The sequence below is a fragment of the Equus caballus genome, chromosome 27 (genome assembly GCF_041296265.1).
Source record: "Equus caballus isolate H_3958 breed thoroughbred chromosome 27, TB-T2T, whole genome shotgun sequence".
Taxonomy (NCBI): domain Eukaryota; kingdom Metazoa; phylum Chordata; class Mammalia; order Perissodactyla; family Equidae; genus Equus; species Equus caballus.
In genome coordinates, this window is record NC_091710.1 from 26,270,920 (window position 1) to 26,289,355 (window position 18,436).

The window sequence follows — 18,436 nt, forward strand, 5'->3', positions numbered from 1 at the left end:
AGCAATATATAATGTAAGGCTATAAAAACTTGAAAAATAATGCAACATAAAAAGGGATTGACTCAGCTCCAAGAGGCCATAAATGGTAACAAATACCACAGGATGATTTATTTCATGCTGTAATCTTTACAGTAAGTCATCTTTCAGACATTTCCTTGTGACAGGTTTTAATAATATTAATGCCCAGAGCAATCCAAATCATCGCCAATAGACGTATTTATCAAGCTGCCAATCCGAGTAAATGAAATTCTATAAGCAATAATGTAACATGTTTAAAGGAAGCTAATAAAACAAGTCAGCAGAGAAATATTACTTCAAAGTATTCTCTCCCTCTAATCCAGTCCTGTATGTTATACAGCCAAAATGCAAATCTTTCCATACTTGATTTATTGCTCCAAAAATACCAATGACCTTTTCCCAAGCTTCTGTATATTCACTCTCACACATTCATAAAGCCTGCAGTGCATCCTGCCAGAGTCGCTGAACACTGCAGTGCTTAGCAGTTATTGTTATGTTTGTCTTGCTTTTATGTAGGTACTTGATTGGCAGCTGCAGTGAATAACATCTAAGTTTCCAAGCCGTATTAAAATGTAACAAATATCTGAGCCATAAACCAATCTTTGCAGCCCCCACTCTAGGCAGGCCTTCGAGAATACCCGAGAAAGTGACTTGAGCAATGTCCTAATGGTTTACCATTTGCCAGGTAAAGTTCATGTGAAGGAAAGCCAGCCTGCATTTTTGTTCAATCAGGTTTTCCTCGCTTTGTATTAATTATATATTATTCATGCAGATCACGGTATGCCAGCTGTTAAAGCAGTTGGCATCCCAAACAGCTCAAGATCTGCCTCCTGCAGGAAGCCTTCCTTATTAATTTCAGTAATTTTCTGATCTCTAGCTACCTGACCCATCCCACAACACAGCTTTCTAATTAATGAATCCGTGAAAGCACAATGCACATCAAAGACACTCACCACATATTAGATGGAAGCATGCAGTGCACTGATTTATTCAATCCATTCTGCAATTAATTGATGCCACCTTTTTTCTTGCATATCACACACATGCTCCTTGGGGATAAATTTACTGCTTAATGGGCACCACAAGGGTTTGCTATACCATTGTGCACTTTGTAGGGGCATGATATATATATATATATATATATATATATATATATATAATGATATTGTTTAATTGACATATTATTTAAATGTTTTTATTTATTACAATCATGAGCCTTGTGTTTATTTGGAGTAGATCCTTTGGGGTGTCTACCAAGCCCATTATCTGCACTTTTCTTTCTTCTTAGAGAACTGCCTCATTCCCCACCTAATGGCGAAATTTGTTCCTGATGACTCCACTTCCTGGATATGATTAGACAAGTCAGGAACCTGATTTGAGCTTAGCCAGTCAGACACTCTCTTCCTGTAACAGGAAACTAGGACATTGGGAATCTAGTTACCTAGTTTGCAGTACTGGAGCTGGGATGTGACTTTAGGACAGAGGTAGCCAGATTCTGGAGAGCAGAGAGTTACAGAGAGCCTTTGTGCAGAAGATGAAGCCTACATGACAGCTCCATGACCCAGTGGCAGAGCGCAGCTGAGGGCAGCCTCCTCAGGGCACACAGATTTCTACTTCCCGGCTCCAGGCTCACTAGATGATGTACATCACTTTCTCCCTTACAGTTGCCTGTTCTCTGATTTGTTATTAGAAATTTTCTTGTCTTTCTTTAGTTTAAAAGGGTTTCTCTTACTTGCAAGTAACTGAACATCAAAATGTTTATATTTCATTGACAAATTAGCTTTACAAAGACCACATGAGAGACCTATCTTAGTCTGAAAGGAGTTCATTCCTTATATGAGAAGCTGGATTTCTTTTTTGGATGTTAATCAAATGTAAAGCCTTTTGAATCTTGGTAATCCAGGGTATTTTGAGTTGAATTTTGGGGTACCCTTGGAACACAGTAAGAATTTACTAGACAAAGATGAGAAGGGAAGCTCATTCTAGGTATATGCACAAGCTCAAGGGAGGAAAAGAAGAATGGTGCATATTTGGAGAAGTGAGAGAATATAGTGTTGTTTGAGTTCATGGGACTTTTGGGGGAGGCAGGGGCTACATGATGAAGGCATTGTTAAGGATTTTGATTTCATTCTTAAGGGCACTGAAAAACCTTTGGAGGGAAGCAATAAATATTGGCAAATTTTCATTTTTGATACATCTTCCTAACAGTAATAGAGGCATAGATAACAAGGAACAAGAGGAGATGTGGGGAGACCAGGTCAAAGACCATTTCAACAGTGGTCTAGAAAAAGAAGATGGCGGATTGGATTGGGATTACAACTGGAGATGAAAAGGTGGAGGGATTTAAGATATTTTTAGGGGTAAAATAGAAAAAAACATGAGAATTGATTGAATTTAGGAGAGAAACCTACCTCACAGCTTCCTCACTTGTTTCTTTTAATCCCTACCAAAACCTCCAGCCCAGGTGTTAGCTGCTGATAGACCCAGCTCGGGTCTGTTTGTTTTATTGTTTGCTTTTGCCTACCTCAGAGTGTGTTTATGAGTATAGTTATTAGAGGCAGGTCAGAAGTCAGGTACTTGGGGAAGGTTTTAATTTTATCCTCTAATTTGGTACAGTGACACTATTCCAGAATCCAATTACTTCTCCTGTTTCTCCACTTCTTTACGCTTCCTTTCAACTTCAAAGCTCCTGTCATTAGCGCTGAGCCTTGTCCACTGTGATTCTCGTTGTGACAACAACCAGCCAGGGGGTGGTATTAGATCATGGGTCAGGATACGATGTAAAGAAGCCTCCCGTCCCCTGGCATCTTTATATCCGAGCCTATATACACATACCCTTCCTCTTGGGAATTACCATCTCCTTCCTTCTCTACTCTTCTGTTACTTCTTGACTTGGGAAAATGCTACAAGATTCAGTGGCTGAAACAGTAAAATGAAGGAGAGTAAAGAAAGAGTAAGAGAAGGAGGAAGAGGACGGAGGCAGCTCTACAGATCTGGAAGTGGAGACGAGAGCATCTGGTGAAAGAGTGAGAACGATTTTCCTCTACTCCCCTTCCCCACCAGGAAAGGAAAAGGTGCCAAGCGGGAAGGTAGACCTTGACCCAGCCTCTGGATGGAGGACTATAATAAGGGTTGATAGAGAGAACTGCTAAGCAGACAGTACAAACAGCTTTCTCCTGTGTTCTTCCTGGTCCCAAACATGATTTAGAATCATCTGACATAGGCCTTTGACTTTGAAAAACTGATAAATATAAGCTTATCCAGGAGGGTTTCTGCTTGTTTTATTCTTTAATATGTTCACTTTTTCCCCCTACAAATTAGCTATTAAAAAAAAAAAAAAACCAGATAGAATCCATATAGAGAAATCAAAGCCTTACGCCACTGGGTTCATTGATTTTTTCTTTTCTTCCTTCAGAGCATGTTCCTGGGTGGGTGTAAGGGACACGGCTAGAAATCAGTTACTCTGAGTGGGGAGTGGGTGCTGGGAGCTGTTCCTGGAAGACTGAGATCATGGGCCAAGTAGATACTTGACCTGGCCCTCCAATCCTTTCCAGTTATCTTTTACCTCTGAGCCACCTTTAAGTCACTTAAAACTGGATTTGCAAGGCTGCTCCACAAAAAGGGTTTCTCAAAGGAGTGAAACAGAAGTGAGAAAAAAGGAAACATAGCACCCATGGTCCTGGCAGCCGAATACCTAAGCTGAGGGCAAAAGGAAACCAAGGGCATTTAGAAAGGTCCAGGAATATTCAGATTTACCCCCAAACAGTGTAAAAGTCAGGTCCCAGGCTTAGCTGACTGTAAAGTCTAGCAGAATATTTCAGCTGGAGCAAATCTAGTTCATCAGTATGAAAAAGTTTCTCATAAAATATTATTTCAAGAATTAGAAATATTAATATGCTCTTTATTTGTAATAAAATGCAAATCATAAAGGTACTAACCATAATGATTACATCAATCAATCAATCAAAACTGTGAACATTTTTATGTTGCAAGACCATTTACATTGTTCTCAATTACTGAGCATAACCATGGGTTAAGACGTTACTTTGAATCAAAGTCTGTAAGTTTGTAATGCCCCATTTCAGGCTCTTTCTTCTAGATCTTCTTCTAGAGATGTATATCTGTAATGCATGTATGTGTAGGTGTGTATAAAGAATAAACGTATAAAGTAAATCATATACATACATGTATGCACAGATCTATGTGATCTACTTTATTGATTGATTCTTATATAGCAACACCAGAATCTTCCCCTAAACAGTAATTTATCTGCAATACATGCACTAGCAATTCTAAAAATGTGTATTAAAAATTCCTTGCACTATCTAAACTGAACATTGTAGCTGAAGTTTGAGACTGAAAATGGCAGCTTCTCTCGCACTTGCAAATTGCTTTATGATTTTTTTTTAAACTAGCTTTTCCCCACTGGTACCTTAAACTCAGATAAGATATAATAGTACCTACATTTCATTATGAGGAAACCAGAAATCAGAGAGGCAGCAACCTGTCTGGGTTAAAATTGAAAACTGGGAGTGGAATTGCAGCCTCTGGAACAGGGGTGGAGCCTCGCCTCACCCACAGAGGCCCCTGCAGCAGAGAAAGCCCAGCTCAGTGCGCAGACGCCAGTGTCTCCTGGCCCAGCCAGGGCAAGTGGTGGCACCTGTGCCATCTCGTTTGCGGGTAGAGTGTGCTCCCAATATGACCCTGGGAATAGAGGAGATTCCAGGTTTTAAAATGAAAATAAGGGGGTATTTCTTGTCTTTACATAAGAATTCTCCATAGAATTACATATAATAATCTACTCAGAGTTTAAAAAGAGTAACATTTAGAAAAAAATATTTGATTTCCACATGTTTTAAGGAACATGACTAATGCTTAAAGAGAGTCGAGCTTGTAAATAAAAAAGAATGTTGACTACCCGGCTTTTCCCAGGGCTTTGAGGAGAGCAGAGTAGGTTTCCAGGGAGCCAGCTTATTTAGTTTACTTTTTAGCACTATCTGCAGCAATATTTCAGAGTGAAATAAGTAAAATATCTGTTCCTTTTCATTTGGCAGCAGCAAAGATCTCAGGGGAAAAAAATAAATAAGAAATATGTAATCCCCAAGGTGTAATCCCAGGGTATGGAAACTCACTTCTCTTAAATACCTCCCTCTGGCGTAATTGACTTTTCATGTGCATTTTAATAATGATATTTCAGCAGGTTGCTAGAGAATTTTTTTTCTTCTGTTGTTGTTGTAAATTATGGTTTGGAAGAAAAGTGTTATAAATCTAATTACATTTTCACTTATATTAACAAGTCAGCACAATCTTCCAGCATGTTTACCAAGCAATTCCAATATTTACAGCTGACCTAATTGGTTGTGGGGTAGAAGCAATGAACAATATTTTATTGTCCTGATAGCTGCGCATGTGCTGAAGACAGCTACCCAGCAGCCCTGAAATTTTGCCTGCCTGGGTTTGCCTTCATCAACCAGCTGCAGAACAAGACAGGCAGCAGGGAGGGAAAGGGACGTGGGCTCTGGAGTGGGGAGGAGAGCCGTTTGTTAAAGATGCCTTTTCTTAATCCTCTCATGGTGAGAAAGATTTTCTTGATTATTTGGAGACTGTTACAGACTCAAAAACTAACTTGTTCTTGGCAAATTTGGATGAAAAGTTATAAATAATTGCATGAAACGAATAATACATTGTGTAAACATACCAGGGAAAGACCATATTGCTTCATGGGGAGACAGGAACTGGGTCTAGCTCTCGCGTTACTAAAGGTGAGTTCTGCTGCAGCTTTGTCACCCCTCAGATTTAAATTGAAATGACATTTATCTCTAAGTCCTCTGTCTTTCCTACTCATACTATTCATGTGAACGCAACTGTAGGATGCTAGTAAAATTTTTGCAAAAAGCTACTTTGGGTGAGTCTCCTGACCATGGGTTCAATTATTTTGTGGGACAATCCTGTCTCTTGCATCATGATAATTGCTAACATTTATTGAGGGCTTACTCTCTGCTAGGAACTTTGCCAAGAGTCTTACACATAATCTTCTCATCAGCCCCATGAGATTGGTGGTATCACTTGTTTTAAAGATGAAGGATCTGAGCCACAGAACGGTAAGTGACTTGTTCATGATCACACAGCATGGAAGTCACAGATCCAAAATCTGACCCTTGAAAGTCCACTTCTGGAACCCCTGCTGTTATCATGAGACCAGGCAGCCTCCTCTTTCATAACTCTTGCAGCAACCTAAAAACTAACACACCATAGCACACAATAGGCTTTGAGGTGTGGTCTTAGATGTTAGCCAGGAGGCCCTCACTGGACATTCCCTAAAATCATACCTCCCATTCTGGTTGATGCCTGAAATCCCCTAGTTAGGGATTTGTTCCTTAGCTGAAATCCTTGATCCGTGATTAAAGAAAAGCTACCCCGGGAAGGGTTAATATTTTAAACTTCTGCTTTTGCAAATGATGGTTCAAATAGTAGATGTTGATGGGGACAGTAAGTAGCTGGGGAGGGGTGTCAAACTGAGAAGGGGGATGGTGAGTCTCAAACAGAGGGAAAAGAAGGCAGAATGAAAAGCCAAGGGCAACTGCTGACTTCACGTTTTTTCCGTAGAAACTCTAAGTCATGTCCTTAGTGCCTGAATAGTTTTACTTAGGAACAGTGCCTAAGCTTCCCATCATCTTCACCTTGTCTTGCTGAGTTGGTCTTTTATATATGACCCTAAACCGACAAGGTCTCATTCCTGCCTTTTAGAAGATTATAAATGAGAAAAATGAAAACATGAAGAAACTAATTACTTAACACAAATAAATATATACACTCAGTAAATGGTCAGTTGTGGCATTGTCATTTTTAGTCCCATGCTGTGAGGCCTGCTTCCTCATCTTACCACCCAGCTAAATCAGTGGAAATTTCTGTACCCACAAGTCCTAGAAGAATTTGACTTCATTTTTCTTAAGACTTGTCCACAGAATCACAAAGAGGTTTAAAAAAGGCCTTTGTCCTTCCTTTATGACAGCTTTCTAAGCTAGTCAAACAGACGGGGTGTGGAAGACAAGAGTAATGGAAGGAATATGTTAAATTTTCCAAGGTATTACTCTGATGCTTTTATGAAGCCTGAAGTTTTTTGTCTCCTATTTTTAAGTAATAATAGTGAAGTACTGTTTGTTAATCTAAAGAATTCACTTACTCAATGCATACTTGATGAATTATTCCCATATACATAGTACTTTGCTGGAGTTGTGGCACATTGCTTCTTGGAAATCTGGTTTTTGTCTATAAGTACAAGACAAGAACTAGAAAAGAGGTATTTAGAGAGTTTAAAGGAAACTGCTTACTCATTCTCTCCAAATTCTTGTTCTTCTATTCCCTGCCACTCTAACTCTTTCATCTGTCTTTGGAACTCAGGCTCATTGTGCTTAAAAATATCCTTTCTATATGTGTTTGTGTATGTCTATGTCCCTACACCCATACTTATACCTATAACTCTATATGGATACATTTGTATTACTGTTTTCTTTGGACTTTGTATTAAGACTTGATGAAGATGCTCATGAAACCTCATGGCTGACACACTCCCTGCTAGCGATTCCTATGTAGCCAAATAACATCAATTGAAATGAGAAAAGTATCTTTAGAGGTTCTGGAATCTTAGTTAGGAAATCATAGGACTGGGAACACAAGTGTTATTTGGATTCTTAGAGAACAGGAACTCTGAAAGATGAAAAGCTGGCTATACAATATTAAGTAAATGTGTATTTCTAGAAGATGATTTTAAATGCTATAGTAGGGACATAATAAGCATATAAGAATGAAAGACTCAAAGAATGCTTTTGATTTACTATTTATGGACTATATTTTACTCAAATAGAAAAGTCTATGCTTGTCTAGAGGGAAAGTCATTTTAAAAGCCTAATATAAAAGAAAAGAAATAAAACACCTTCTCAGATGATCTCATATGATCAGTTTCTGTAGGAAGCTCAGACAGGATGTGGAGAGAGAAGAAGTACCATGTATGGTGACATATCTAATCTTCTGCACCTGGAAAGACTCTGGAAGCTGGTCCTTAGTAGTTTAGACATTACTGAGTCTAGAAGATGGCATTTCTCTAGCCTGGATCATCTAGGGCACAGAATCCAATAAGGTATGCAGAACTGAGAGTAAAAATGGAAGGAGGGTCCAGCTTCTTTTCCTAAGACAATAGCGTGTGTGTGTTTGTGTGTGTGTGTGTGGTGAGGGGGCATAGTATCTGAAAGTGAGAGGTCCTAGGGACAGATGTGTCAAGAGTTGTGCCTGGGCATAAATTATATAGGGCAGGGAGTGGGTGTGCCAGAAGAGAGAGAATTTCCCTCAGTTGGATGGATTTCCCTATGTCCTCGTGATCAGTGTACCTCTTATACTAACAAGCTTCTGGCCTGGCAGAGGATATCCTGGCAGTCTTTCTCAATGGACTGTAATTTACTCAGAAAATGAAGACTGCCATGGGATCAGTTGTGCTGAAAGGCATTGGGAAATAGCCAAGGTAGGAGCTGGAATTGCCATGAAAAGAGTGTTCTGGAGGGGGAATGGCAAGTTACAGGCAGACTCAGATGTGGCAAAGTGACTGCACCATGGGAGGTACTGCATTATAGATCCTCACTGAAAACCCTGTTGACATGTTCCATTGAGCTGATAGTCTATGGATGGTGGGTGGTAGACAGTAAATGAAATTTTGGAAAGTCTTAAACTTCAAACCCTCTCTCCCTGAATGTGACAGAAATTGGTTGCAAAAGCATGGAAATCTAAGAACCAGGGAAATGATGGCAGAGGGGGGTGGGGGAACAGAAAGACAGCAACATGAACCATTTTTCACTTGCTCAATTTTTACTGCATGTTAGACACTATAAGAACTTAACCTGTTTTATCTCATTCAATCCTCACAACACTTCAACTGTTTAGGTTCTAATATTATCTCTAAGCTGCAGATGAGGAAACTTAAGCTTAAAGACCAAAGAGGATGGTGATCTAGGCCTCGCGCCTGCCATAGGGGCAAGGCTCACGGCTGACATTGGTGGGCCACTTGAACTTAAAAGAACTGAGCTGAAAATTAGGAAAGAGAGAAAGTAATATCCATAGTCTCTGGTATCACTCAAAGAACATGGAGAGTATGAAGATGAAGTTGATATGATCTTAGTCATAAGTTTCACAAAGACACAGTGGGAAGGGTGGTTATGTGGGAAAGTACTTAGATTTCAGTATAATCTAGGAGTTGAATTCAGCAGACGCGGAGGGAGGATTTCTAGGGAAGGGCTGATGTGTCCAAAGAAGGTAAACCTTTCTGTCAGAAATGGTTTCCTCTCTTGACCCAGAGCTATCATGCACCGCCTGAAAATTTCTGCCTCTCTTTGAGTTATTGGTTAGATATCTATCAGTATCTACTTGAGTTTATAAACACCTACTTTTCAAAATCTGAATGACTTAGTGAGGTTATTGTATTATTGGTCAGTCCACAACATAACATGAATTAGTTGTATCTAAGTCTTTTTTTTCTAATATCTAATTAAAGTCAGTTTTACTGAAAAAGTGAATTTTGATAAAGAAGAGGCAGAGAATAACAACTAACTATAGAATAGGAAAATGGGCAAAACCCTGTGAAGCTGATGTGAAGTAGGCTGGCCACAGTATATCAAAGAAGTTGGAAGAGAGGGCAAAGGGCTCAGGGAGTGGCTGAGATGCATTTTTATTTATTGTAAAGTTTTGCATGGGTCTCTCTCTATCACCTTGAAAATAAAGAGAGAATATTCATCTTCACTCTCTCATATTACACGACCCCTTGATTTAAGGACACGGAATTCAGGTGAATAGAGCTAGTGTTTGTTTATTTATTCAACAAACACCTATTTAACTACTGTCTATTAAAGGGCTTTTGTGTGCTAGTCTGAGAAGCTAACTGCTATTTATAGCATTGCTTATTCTATGGAAACAGAAAGATACTAGGGATGCAATGAAATATTGGACTATAACTTTTGTGTAAGTTACGGCTGTCTGTATTGCTTCAAGTGCTAAGAATAGAAGAGAGCTGTTTCTGAATTTCCCAGAAAACCCACTGGTGACTTGAAGATTACATCTTTAAAAGCATCAAGCCCATTGTCAGCAAAACTATAAATAATATTATGCTGTTTTTGGTATGTGAATGTAGTACTATTAACACATCAAAAATGGATCACAAATAGCACATTCCATACGTTTTACATTTTTTTCCCCCAATAATGCCTAGTTGTCTCTCTTAAGCCTTCAAGTGTATTTTACCACTCATTGTAGCTACCTAAGACATATGTTTGCCGATTTGCTAACTGGAGTTATCTTTACCCGGCAAAAAAAAAAAAAAAGAGTAATAAAGAATGAAACAAACAATTCCAACCCTAGGCTCCAGTACTAAGTGGGAGTAGGATCTGTGATTCATCTCATTAACACTGTACTTAAATCAACTGAGTTAAGCAACTACATTGATGAAATATCACAGAAATTCACCCATACATGGCATTCGTCTGTTGAAGTGCACACCACCATCTGATCAGCAGTATGGCCCTGATTGGGTTTTTTTTTTAAGCCTCTAGTTCATGTGAACATATCTTGCTTTTAAATTAAGAGGTGTAAGTGAATTAAGCATCATCTTTGGAGAATACTTGGATGGGTAACTATCACTACCACAGGGCTTTACGGGCTTTTGAAGCATATTCAGGGATTCCCCCAGTCAGATAAGGGCTGCTGTGCCCAGTCTGTGGATGGACCAGGGCATTTGGATCAATTCTCCCTTTGGGTGCTTGCTTTAGACCATTTCCTTATTTATCATAGACAATGGGGGAACTAAAGACAATGGGAAAAATGCCAATAAGTTAAATTGTTTTGTTTTTATGGCTTTGCTAAAGAACAGTGAGAAAAGTCAGTGAAACTGAATGGTTACAATTACATTCAAGGATTTTCTGTGGCTTTTGATTATCTGTGACTTGCCTTCCACTATTACCACAGAGAAGTCATGGGAGAGAATAAGTGAAGCATAAATGTGATTGGAGCACTCTACGTGTTATCACCTATGTTGTCTTTATATTCTCAAAACAATTTTCAAATTTGAATCATGTTTTTGTAACAACTTTGCATTAACATAAACATAATGTACAGACATCTATACACACATGTGCAATACTAACAGCCAAGAATATATTCTTAAGAAATGTGAGATATTTCTTATAGCACTCCGCCATGCATTCTCACCTCTATTCAGGCTAGCTGGTACATGGAAGGTGCCACATTTTCCCACATGCCTTGCCCATGTCACATCCTTCACAGGAGGTGAGATTCTCACTCTCTTCTACCTTTCCAAATCCTACCTCCCACAGGCAACTTTCTGGAACAATCCATCCAGCCGCCACTGACTTCTTCTTCCTTTGACCTCCTGCAAGAATCACCAATGTAGCACTTGAAGGAATGCTGCCTTATTCGGCCTCTGATTTATTTCATATGAATTCATCTTGTTTACCTAACTAGATTGCATGGAGGTTGAAATATGATTTCTATATCTATAAACACATCAGGCACAGTGCCTACTTAGCACATAGAGGTACTTAATAAATACCTATTTATCAAGCATTTTAAAAGAAGACAAAATTATCTGTAAATCCTCAAGCTAGTCTGACTCTGTTGTGTTTTCATTAAGAGTGAGGCAAAATTTGAATTTCTAAAATTCCATAGCACCTTTCCTCCAAACAGTTCCTAATCCTTCCCCACAGATTATTTCAGTTTCATAAAATCCTGGAGTGGAACGCAAGGAAGGACAGAAACTATAACTCCTAGGACTTTTATATTCCTCTTAGAAAGTGCACACATGAATGGTGGCACCTTTGGTGGCTCACACATTTGACACCTGCCTCACCTGTGGTAGAGGTACAGTAAAACCTCTGTTAACCAGTCCCATTTATACAGAATCTTCAAATAAGCAGAGGCATGATCCTTCACATATTAAAAGAGGGAAAATAGCAAAAACAAGATCAAGGATTTATTTCAAAATCCATATCCTTAGAAAGCTCTGCACTTATTACATATTCCGTCCGATTTCATACACCTTCCTAGATATAATAATTGATAATTTCAATAATAAACGTTTCATGAGCACTTACTTCCAGCCAGAAATCAAGCAAAGTGCTTTAAATACCTAATCTCATTCAAATATTACAAAAAACCTACAAAGTATTCACTACTGTTATACTCATTTAAGATACGAAAATGGAGACACCTAGGAGTAAAGCAACTTGCACAAGTTCACACAGCTTAGAGTCAGCCTTTGGATTCAGGTAATGCCAGAGCAAAATGGCTGTGCTCTGCTACAATACAGTACTTACCTGTAGACAATCACAATTCTCAATCATTAAAGATTTCCCAGGTATATTCTAGCTACTAAACTGAAATGTTGCCAACACGTTAGATCAACCCTCTATTTAAAATCAACTAAACACATCACCCTTCATATCCAACCCTGTTAATCAGGTTTTAATGTACTAAAGATCTATATGGAAAAGAAAGTGGGGGAGGAAGAATTTGTTGACCCTATTTTATGAATTCAAAAATAAAGGCAATCTCATCATCAATTTGTTGGAAATAGGGCATGGATTAACAATAGAAAAGTAGTTTGGAAGTAGTTGAAATTTCATCCAAACCTACATTTCTAGAGGGCTTGAAAGGTGATCTGAAAGAAAACTGGGTAGAGAATCTTCAGTTATCGCAGGTATAAATTATTTGAGCAATGTTGGGGAAAGGTACATTTGCTTAGTTTAGTGACATTGGGAGAAGTAAGGGTGAATTCATGTTGGTGAGGAACAATTCCATTGGTCAGTACAGGAGCTGATAAAGCAAATATTCTGTTTAAGTCAAATTTTTATTGCCCAGTGATTCCCCGAAAAACATAGGGGACCAAGGTTCTGTAAGGTTCTTACTTGGCGTCAGGGCTGAAGTTTAATGGTGACTCTTGAAAATTCTGCCTTTCTGTACCAGGGAATTCCTTCAGGCTGTTTCTCTTTACCGCTACTGTTGCCCCTGCAATAGCATAACAATCTTAATGAGTTGGCATAATATCTCTTAATAAGGGATTTTTGGACCATTCCTACGGCTGGGACATTTCTAGGCCCTTGACTAGGGAGAGGCTGGTGATCCTTAGCTACTGACTAATTCTAAAAATGAAACTGTAGAGAACTCTTTAATTTCCTTCTACAGAGTTAGAAAGTGAGTGGAAAATGATTGTAAGGATTTCAATACCGTATACTATGGTTAGAATAAGTATCTATTAAGTTGCTAATGCACCTTTCTAATCCATCACTCCTCTCATCTCACCCAAGAGTCTAGCATCTGGGGATCCTTCCTGCTACAGGCAGGGTCTAGAGCCACTACAGGACTCTAAAAAAGGATAACTATACAGGTCCCCTTCTCCTTTCTGCAGATATTGCTCAGGAAGCAATTCATTCTCCTTGGGTATTGCCTCCTTCTAGTTTATTTTTCCTTCAAGTTTTCCTTTATGATTGATTTTAACTTCTGAAGAATCTTGATCTTACATGGGATATGTCTCAAAACATTTGTGAATTTCCAAATCTGAAAATAACAAAAGCAAATAATTTTCCAATCTGCAACATGTGCACGGTTTTGGGACTTCAAAAGGTGATTGTGAGGATAAATATAAGAATGTTTGAAATTTAATAATTAAATGAGCAACATGAAGTTACACCGAGATGGAAAACACTGACACATGAGCCATTACTTCTTCTTGCACCCATATGTTGGTATTCAATCGTGTCATTCTTATTCCAGAACCCAGATTCAACCTAGGAATCCTTTCAAAACACTGGGCTAGAAAGCCATTGTTGGTCCATAAGAATTGGCACTTGGTATTGTGATAAAAAATAACATTCTAAAGCATACTTTGGAAGTTAAATGCTTCTCTTTCACTCTTCAAGGACTCTGCGTTATCTGCTTGCCTGAATCTGATTGCTGAGTGACCAGAGATGGTGAGGTTTTGTGAGAAGAAGTTACCAAGGAGATGGACAAAGTCAGAGTAGCCATCACTGCTACTCCTTTTCTCCCGCCCACCCAAGTGGAGAAAAGAGACAGGACCTTTTCCTCCTGTGTCAATTTAAGAATCATCTCTTTACTTAGACTACTCAAAATTGGGAGTTCATGTGAAACAAGCTGTTAAACCCACATATCACCAGGTTTTCGACAATGGCAGACAGAAAGAACTGCAAAAACATCTTGGTATCCCTTTCTTTTCATGTAATTCTTTCTGAACCATTCTAACCCATAGAAAATACCAATTTAATCAAAACACATTTCAGGAAAAAGAGGAACATCCTTTGGATACGTGATTTGTCATCTTAAATCAGCAATAATTGCATCACACAGGTGTGCTGAGAGCTAGGTTTGGAATAAGATTGTTCCCTACCTGTAATCCTCAGAAGCCCTCACTTACATATGAAGGCTTGATGGGGGTTTTCAGGTTGACTGATGTTTCCTTATTTCGTGGTTACCTTTTGCCCTTGAGGGGATGACTCAGGAAGGAAACATCTGAAGAAAAATCTGAGTGAGGACTAGTGTGTTACCAAGTGTCAGTCTTCAAAGGCTAGTCGGCTTAGTACATGTGATAGAAGCTGAGCTATGGAATGCAAAAGGCAACAGGCCCAAACTGGCTTGGGAACAATGGAACTTTCGGGAAGCCTCTGTTTTCTCAAAGCCTCAGTCTCCAGCCAACAACATTTGCCAGGTATTAAAAGAAGGGTGGGAGGGAATCAGTGGGTGAGGTGAATGCTACATACAAACGTCTCGAAATTTTTGTTGAAGCTTTGAATCTTCCCTTGTGTCATTCTTAATAAACTCTCTGCTGAAAACATGTTAATGATTTGTATAATTTTGGAAGCTTTCATAATTATGGGGGTATGTGCATGTATTTGGGGGTCGGAAAGATCAGTCTGTATGAGGATTGGTGAAGTCTCTGGGTGTGTGTTGGCTGCCTGAAGGTGAAAGATGAACTGGCCCACACGACCTCTTTGGTCCCTTCCAACTCTAAGTTATGTAATCCTAATGACCTTCAAAAAAAATCTAAGAGTGTTCCCTCGAAAGGTTGCAGATAAGGCAATTAAGAACGGGCAATAACTGATTATTGCCCTTCCCCCCAGTTTGAGTGCTGCTTCAAGCATTTGGGAAAGAAACAAAGAATAAAATAAAAATAAGAAGGCAAAGTCCCCTCTCTTAAGGCAGTAGACAAGCAAGTGAAGTTTCTCTGATTTTATTCTAAGGCAGTTTGATCATTTAATTTATTTATATTTTTATCTATCTACAGCTGACAGTACGCAAGTAATTATGTTTTTACATTTTAGGCAAGGAAAAAATGGAATGGACTTTTGCCTAACACTGTAGCCAGACTGTTAATGTCTTGCCATGGCTTGTGGCTACCCAATGGATATTCTAAAGAAGTTTTCTGGATAAAGCATTAGATGTCAAAAAAGACATGGCATCTAAGACCTGTGAATGACTGGGAAAAAACTGAAATTCCTATACATGGTCAACATTTTATCTTTCTTCTTCAAGAAGTGATTTCCTTGAAAGGTGCAGGCAAGCATTTTCTTTTCTTAACATGTAAGATAGGACTGCATGTTAAGACATGCCTCATATATGATTTCCACATGGATAGCAATAAATCTCTTTCTCCCTCAAGAAATCTTATCATAGTTCAAATGAGTGAAAATAATTCCCATATTATTTGGATAATTCTGAATCTGTTCTAATTTACTAAATCGCTAACTTGTTGCAATTATTTACAAAATTTGCTATTTACCAATCATTGTGACACACATAAAAAGTGATACCGTGTATTCTGGATAAGAACTACTGCCCTTAGGAGCAGAAGAAGCAACAGGGAAACAGATCAAGCCAACACCTTATTCTTGTAAAAGTATGGATAATATATTCATCCATCTATTTTTTTATTTTTATATCCATTCATGATCGGAAATTTATTTCAAGAAAATCATTATAGCCATGAAAGATGGCACAGATTGGCATGAAAACAGGCTAGATCCAGGGAAAGCAGCTAGTGTAATCATTGGGATGAGAAATAAATAGGGTCACAGCTAAGGTGGAGAAGGACACTGAGAACTGGAGAAAACGGAACCCCTTAGTCAGCTGTAGGATTAGAAAAACAATAGCAACTGTCATAAACACAGGCATCCAAGATGTTGGTATACGGTCTTTGTGGATTTATTACCAAGTTGCTTTCCCTTTTATTGGCATTCAGTGGTCATGTGGTCCTTGACCCTGCTTTAGAGAAGAAAAGTCATACAGGAACACTTACTCTTTCTCCTACCTAAGACCATTGTTACAGGAGGAGAACTCGGACTGGACTGCAGGGCTGCTTAGCTACGCCAAGCTGGGGAGATGACTGCTACATTCATGAGCGTAGTTATATCTCAAACTGTTGAGTTTGGAATTCTCCCTAGGGAATACTGGCTGGGGTGACTCTCTTCTTAAAGTGGTCAGTTAGTCTTGTATGTTTACGAAAAAAGTGACCCAGGGCGAAACCTAAAGAAAACTGTAATACAGAGTTATTCATGATTGGACCACCTATTCAAACCATTTTCTAATGTATCATCCTGTCCCTGACAACTTTCACACCTTTTCCCAATTTCCTTTTCAATAATTCCCCTTTCCTTTAGGTGTGACTCCATTGCAAAAATTAAAATTTTAATGAGGACTCTAAAATAATTCTCAAGGGGTGGAGATTAGGGGAATTGGGACACAGCTTTCCTAAGGGCCATTTCCATATAGCGCACTCCCTCCACCCCATCACAAACAAAGATTGTTATGTACTCCTCCCTGCCCAGGTTGAAGACTACCACTCTAAAACCTTAGTGTTAGAGATTTCAATGGTGAAAAAGCAGGCAATGAATTGGTTAGTTGGGGCTGGGAAAGTTCCTGCCCAATAACTTATCTAATTCTGTTAAGCAGAAAAGCAGAAAGACAATTACTCCTCCTGCTCTGAAGACTTAGCTCTGCTGGTCCTCATGCTCTGAATCCAAAAACCATCAGGGAATGAGTTCAAATAAGTATAGGCTACTAGGACTTCTCTGCCAGTTCTTATTCCATCTGTATTTCATTGATGAGAAAAGAAATAATGAATCCTTTTTGACTTTATATTCTCACAGGTAAGATGATCATTAAAATACATGTAGTACTTACTATTTGCCAGGCACTGGTCTTAATGCTTTTTATGTTAATATTGCTCAATTTGTATACTCTTTATGTACTAATATTCTCATTTACTCATCTGAGATACGTAATATTATATTGACATTTTACAGAAATATGAAGCATGCTGAGAGCTTAAATCATTTGCCTAAAGTCACACAGCGAAGAAATAAGTGACCAATCCAGGATCTGTGTTCTCAACTACCATGCTGCCTCTTTAAAATGTTAGATTATGAACTTAAGTGGAAAACCTCTGGTGTGGTTCTAGTTTAGAAAAATGAGAGTAATCAAAGGAAGAGGGATCAGAAATCATAGAATATCAGAATTGCGAAGGGCCGTAGAGATGATGGGTACTGCCCTGGTTGGAAATGATGACGCTGAGATCCCAAAAGGAAACATGTCTTCCCTAAATCACAGCTAACCAGTGGAACAGCTGGGGTCAGAATTCGTGTCTTCCGAATTCTCACTGAGTACATGAGGAGGAAGAAATTGGTGGGAGCCAGCAAACTTAATGAGCCCAAGAAAGAGATGATTATTGGAAGGGAGAGGGCTGGGAATACTCTTCATATGGCTCTAAAAATGTGAAATTGTCAGCCTGAAATCTGTACTAATCCAAAGTCAGTAAGGTTTTCTATGTTGTCATTTATTGGTAAGTTCCTAAGTCCTTTTTGGAAGCTAATTCTCTAGGAGAATATCCAGATATTATCATGACTTTTCAACCAATAGGGCAAGTAGTGCCCCTCTACAGTGATGTCCTCTTTGCACAATTGACTAGAACTAACTCTCCAGATTCAAATTCACCTGCAAGTCCGCTCTCTGGCCGCCAGACCTGTGAGCATTTCATGGTACTCTGCTGCCATCATCTGGCAAACTGAGGTCAAGAACAGCTGACTCACTCCTTGCCTGCTATCTAAGAATCTGGGTACCAGATTAGTTGAGTTCTCCTGGATACAGTGGGGTAGGCTTGGTAGGAGTGACGCTTGAGGATCAGTATGCGTCAGGAAGAAGAAATGATTCTGTTACCAGAAGAACGAAATATTCTGAGGACTGTATTAACTACATTGAAGTTCAAACATTAGATTATAAATTCAATGTCTTTACTAATTTATTCCCTAGATACTATAAAATACATGTCACAGAAGTGGGTAAAATTTGGTATGTCTAC

General features: G+C 38.9%; 1 protein-coding gene across 1 annotated transcript in view; it reads right to left on the reverse strand.

Moving 5' to 3' along the window:
- The window catches only part of KCNU1 (potassium calcium-activated channel subfamily U member 1), a 150,371-nt gene that overhangs the window by 52,719 nt on the left and 79,216 nt on the right, over window positions 1–18,436 (reverse strand). The window contains exon 19 of the mRNA XM_070252722.1: window positions 12,978–13,077. Within this exon, the coding sequence (XP_070108823.1) occupies window positions 12,978–13,077 (100 nt within the window). The remainder of the gene's footprint in view (window positions 1–12,977; window positions 13,078–18,436) is intronic.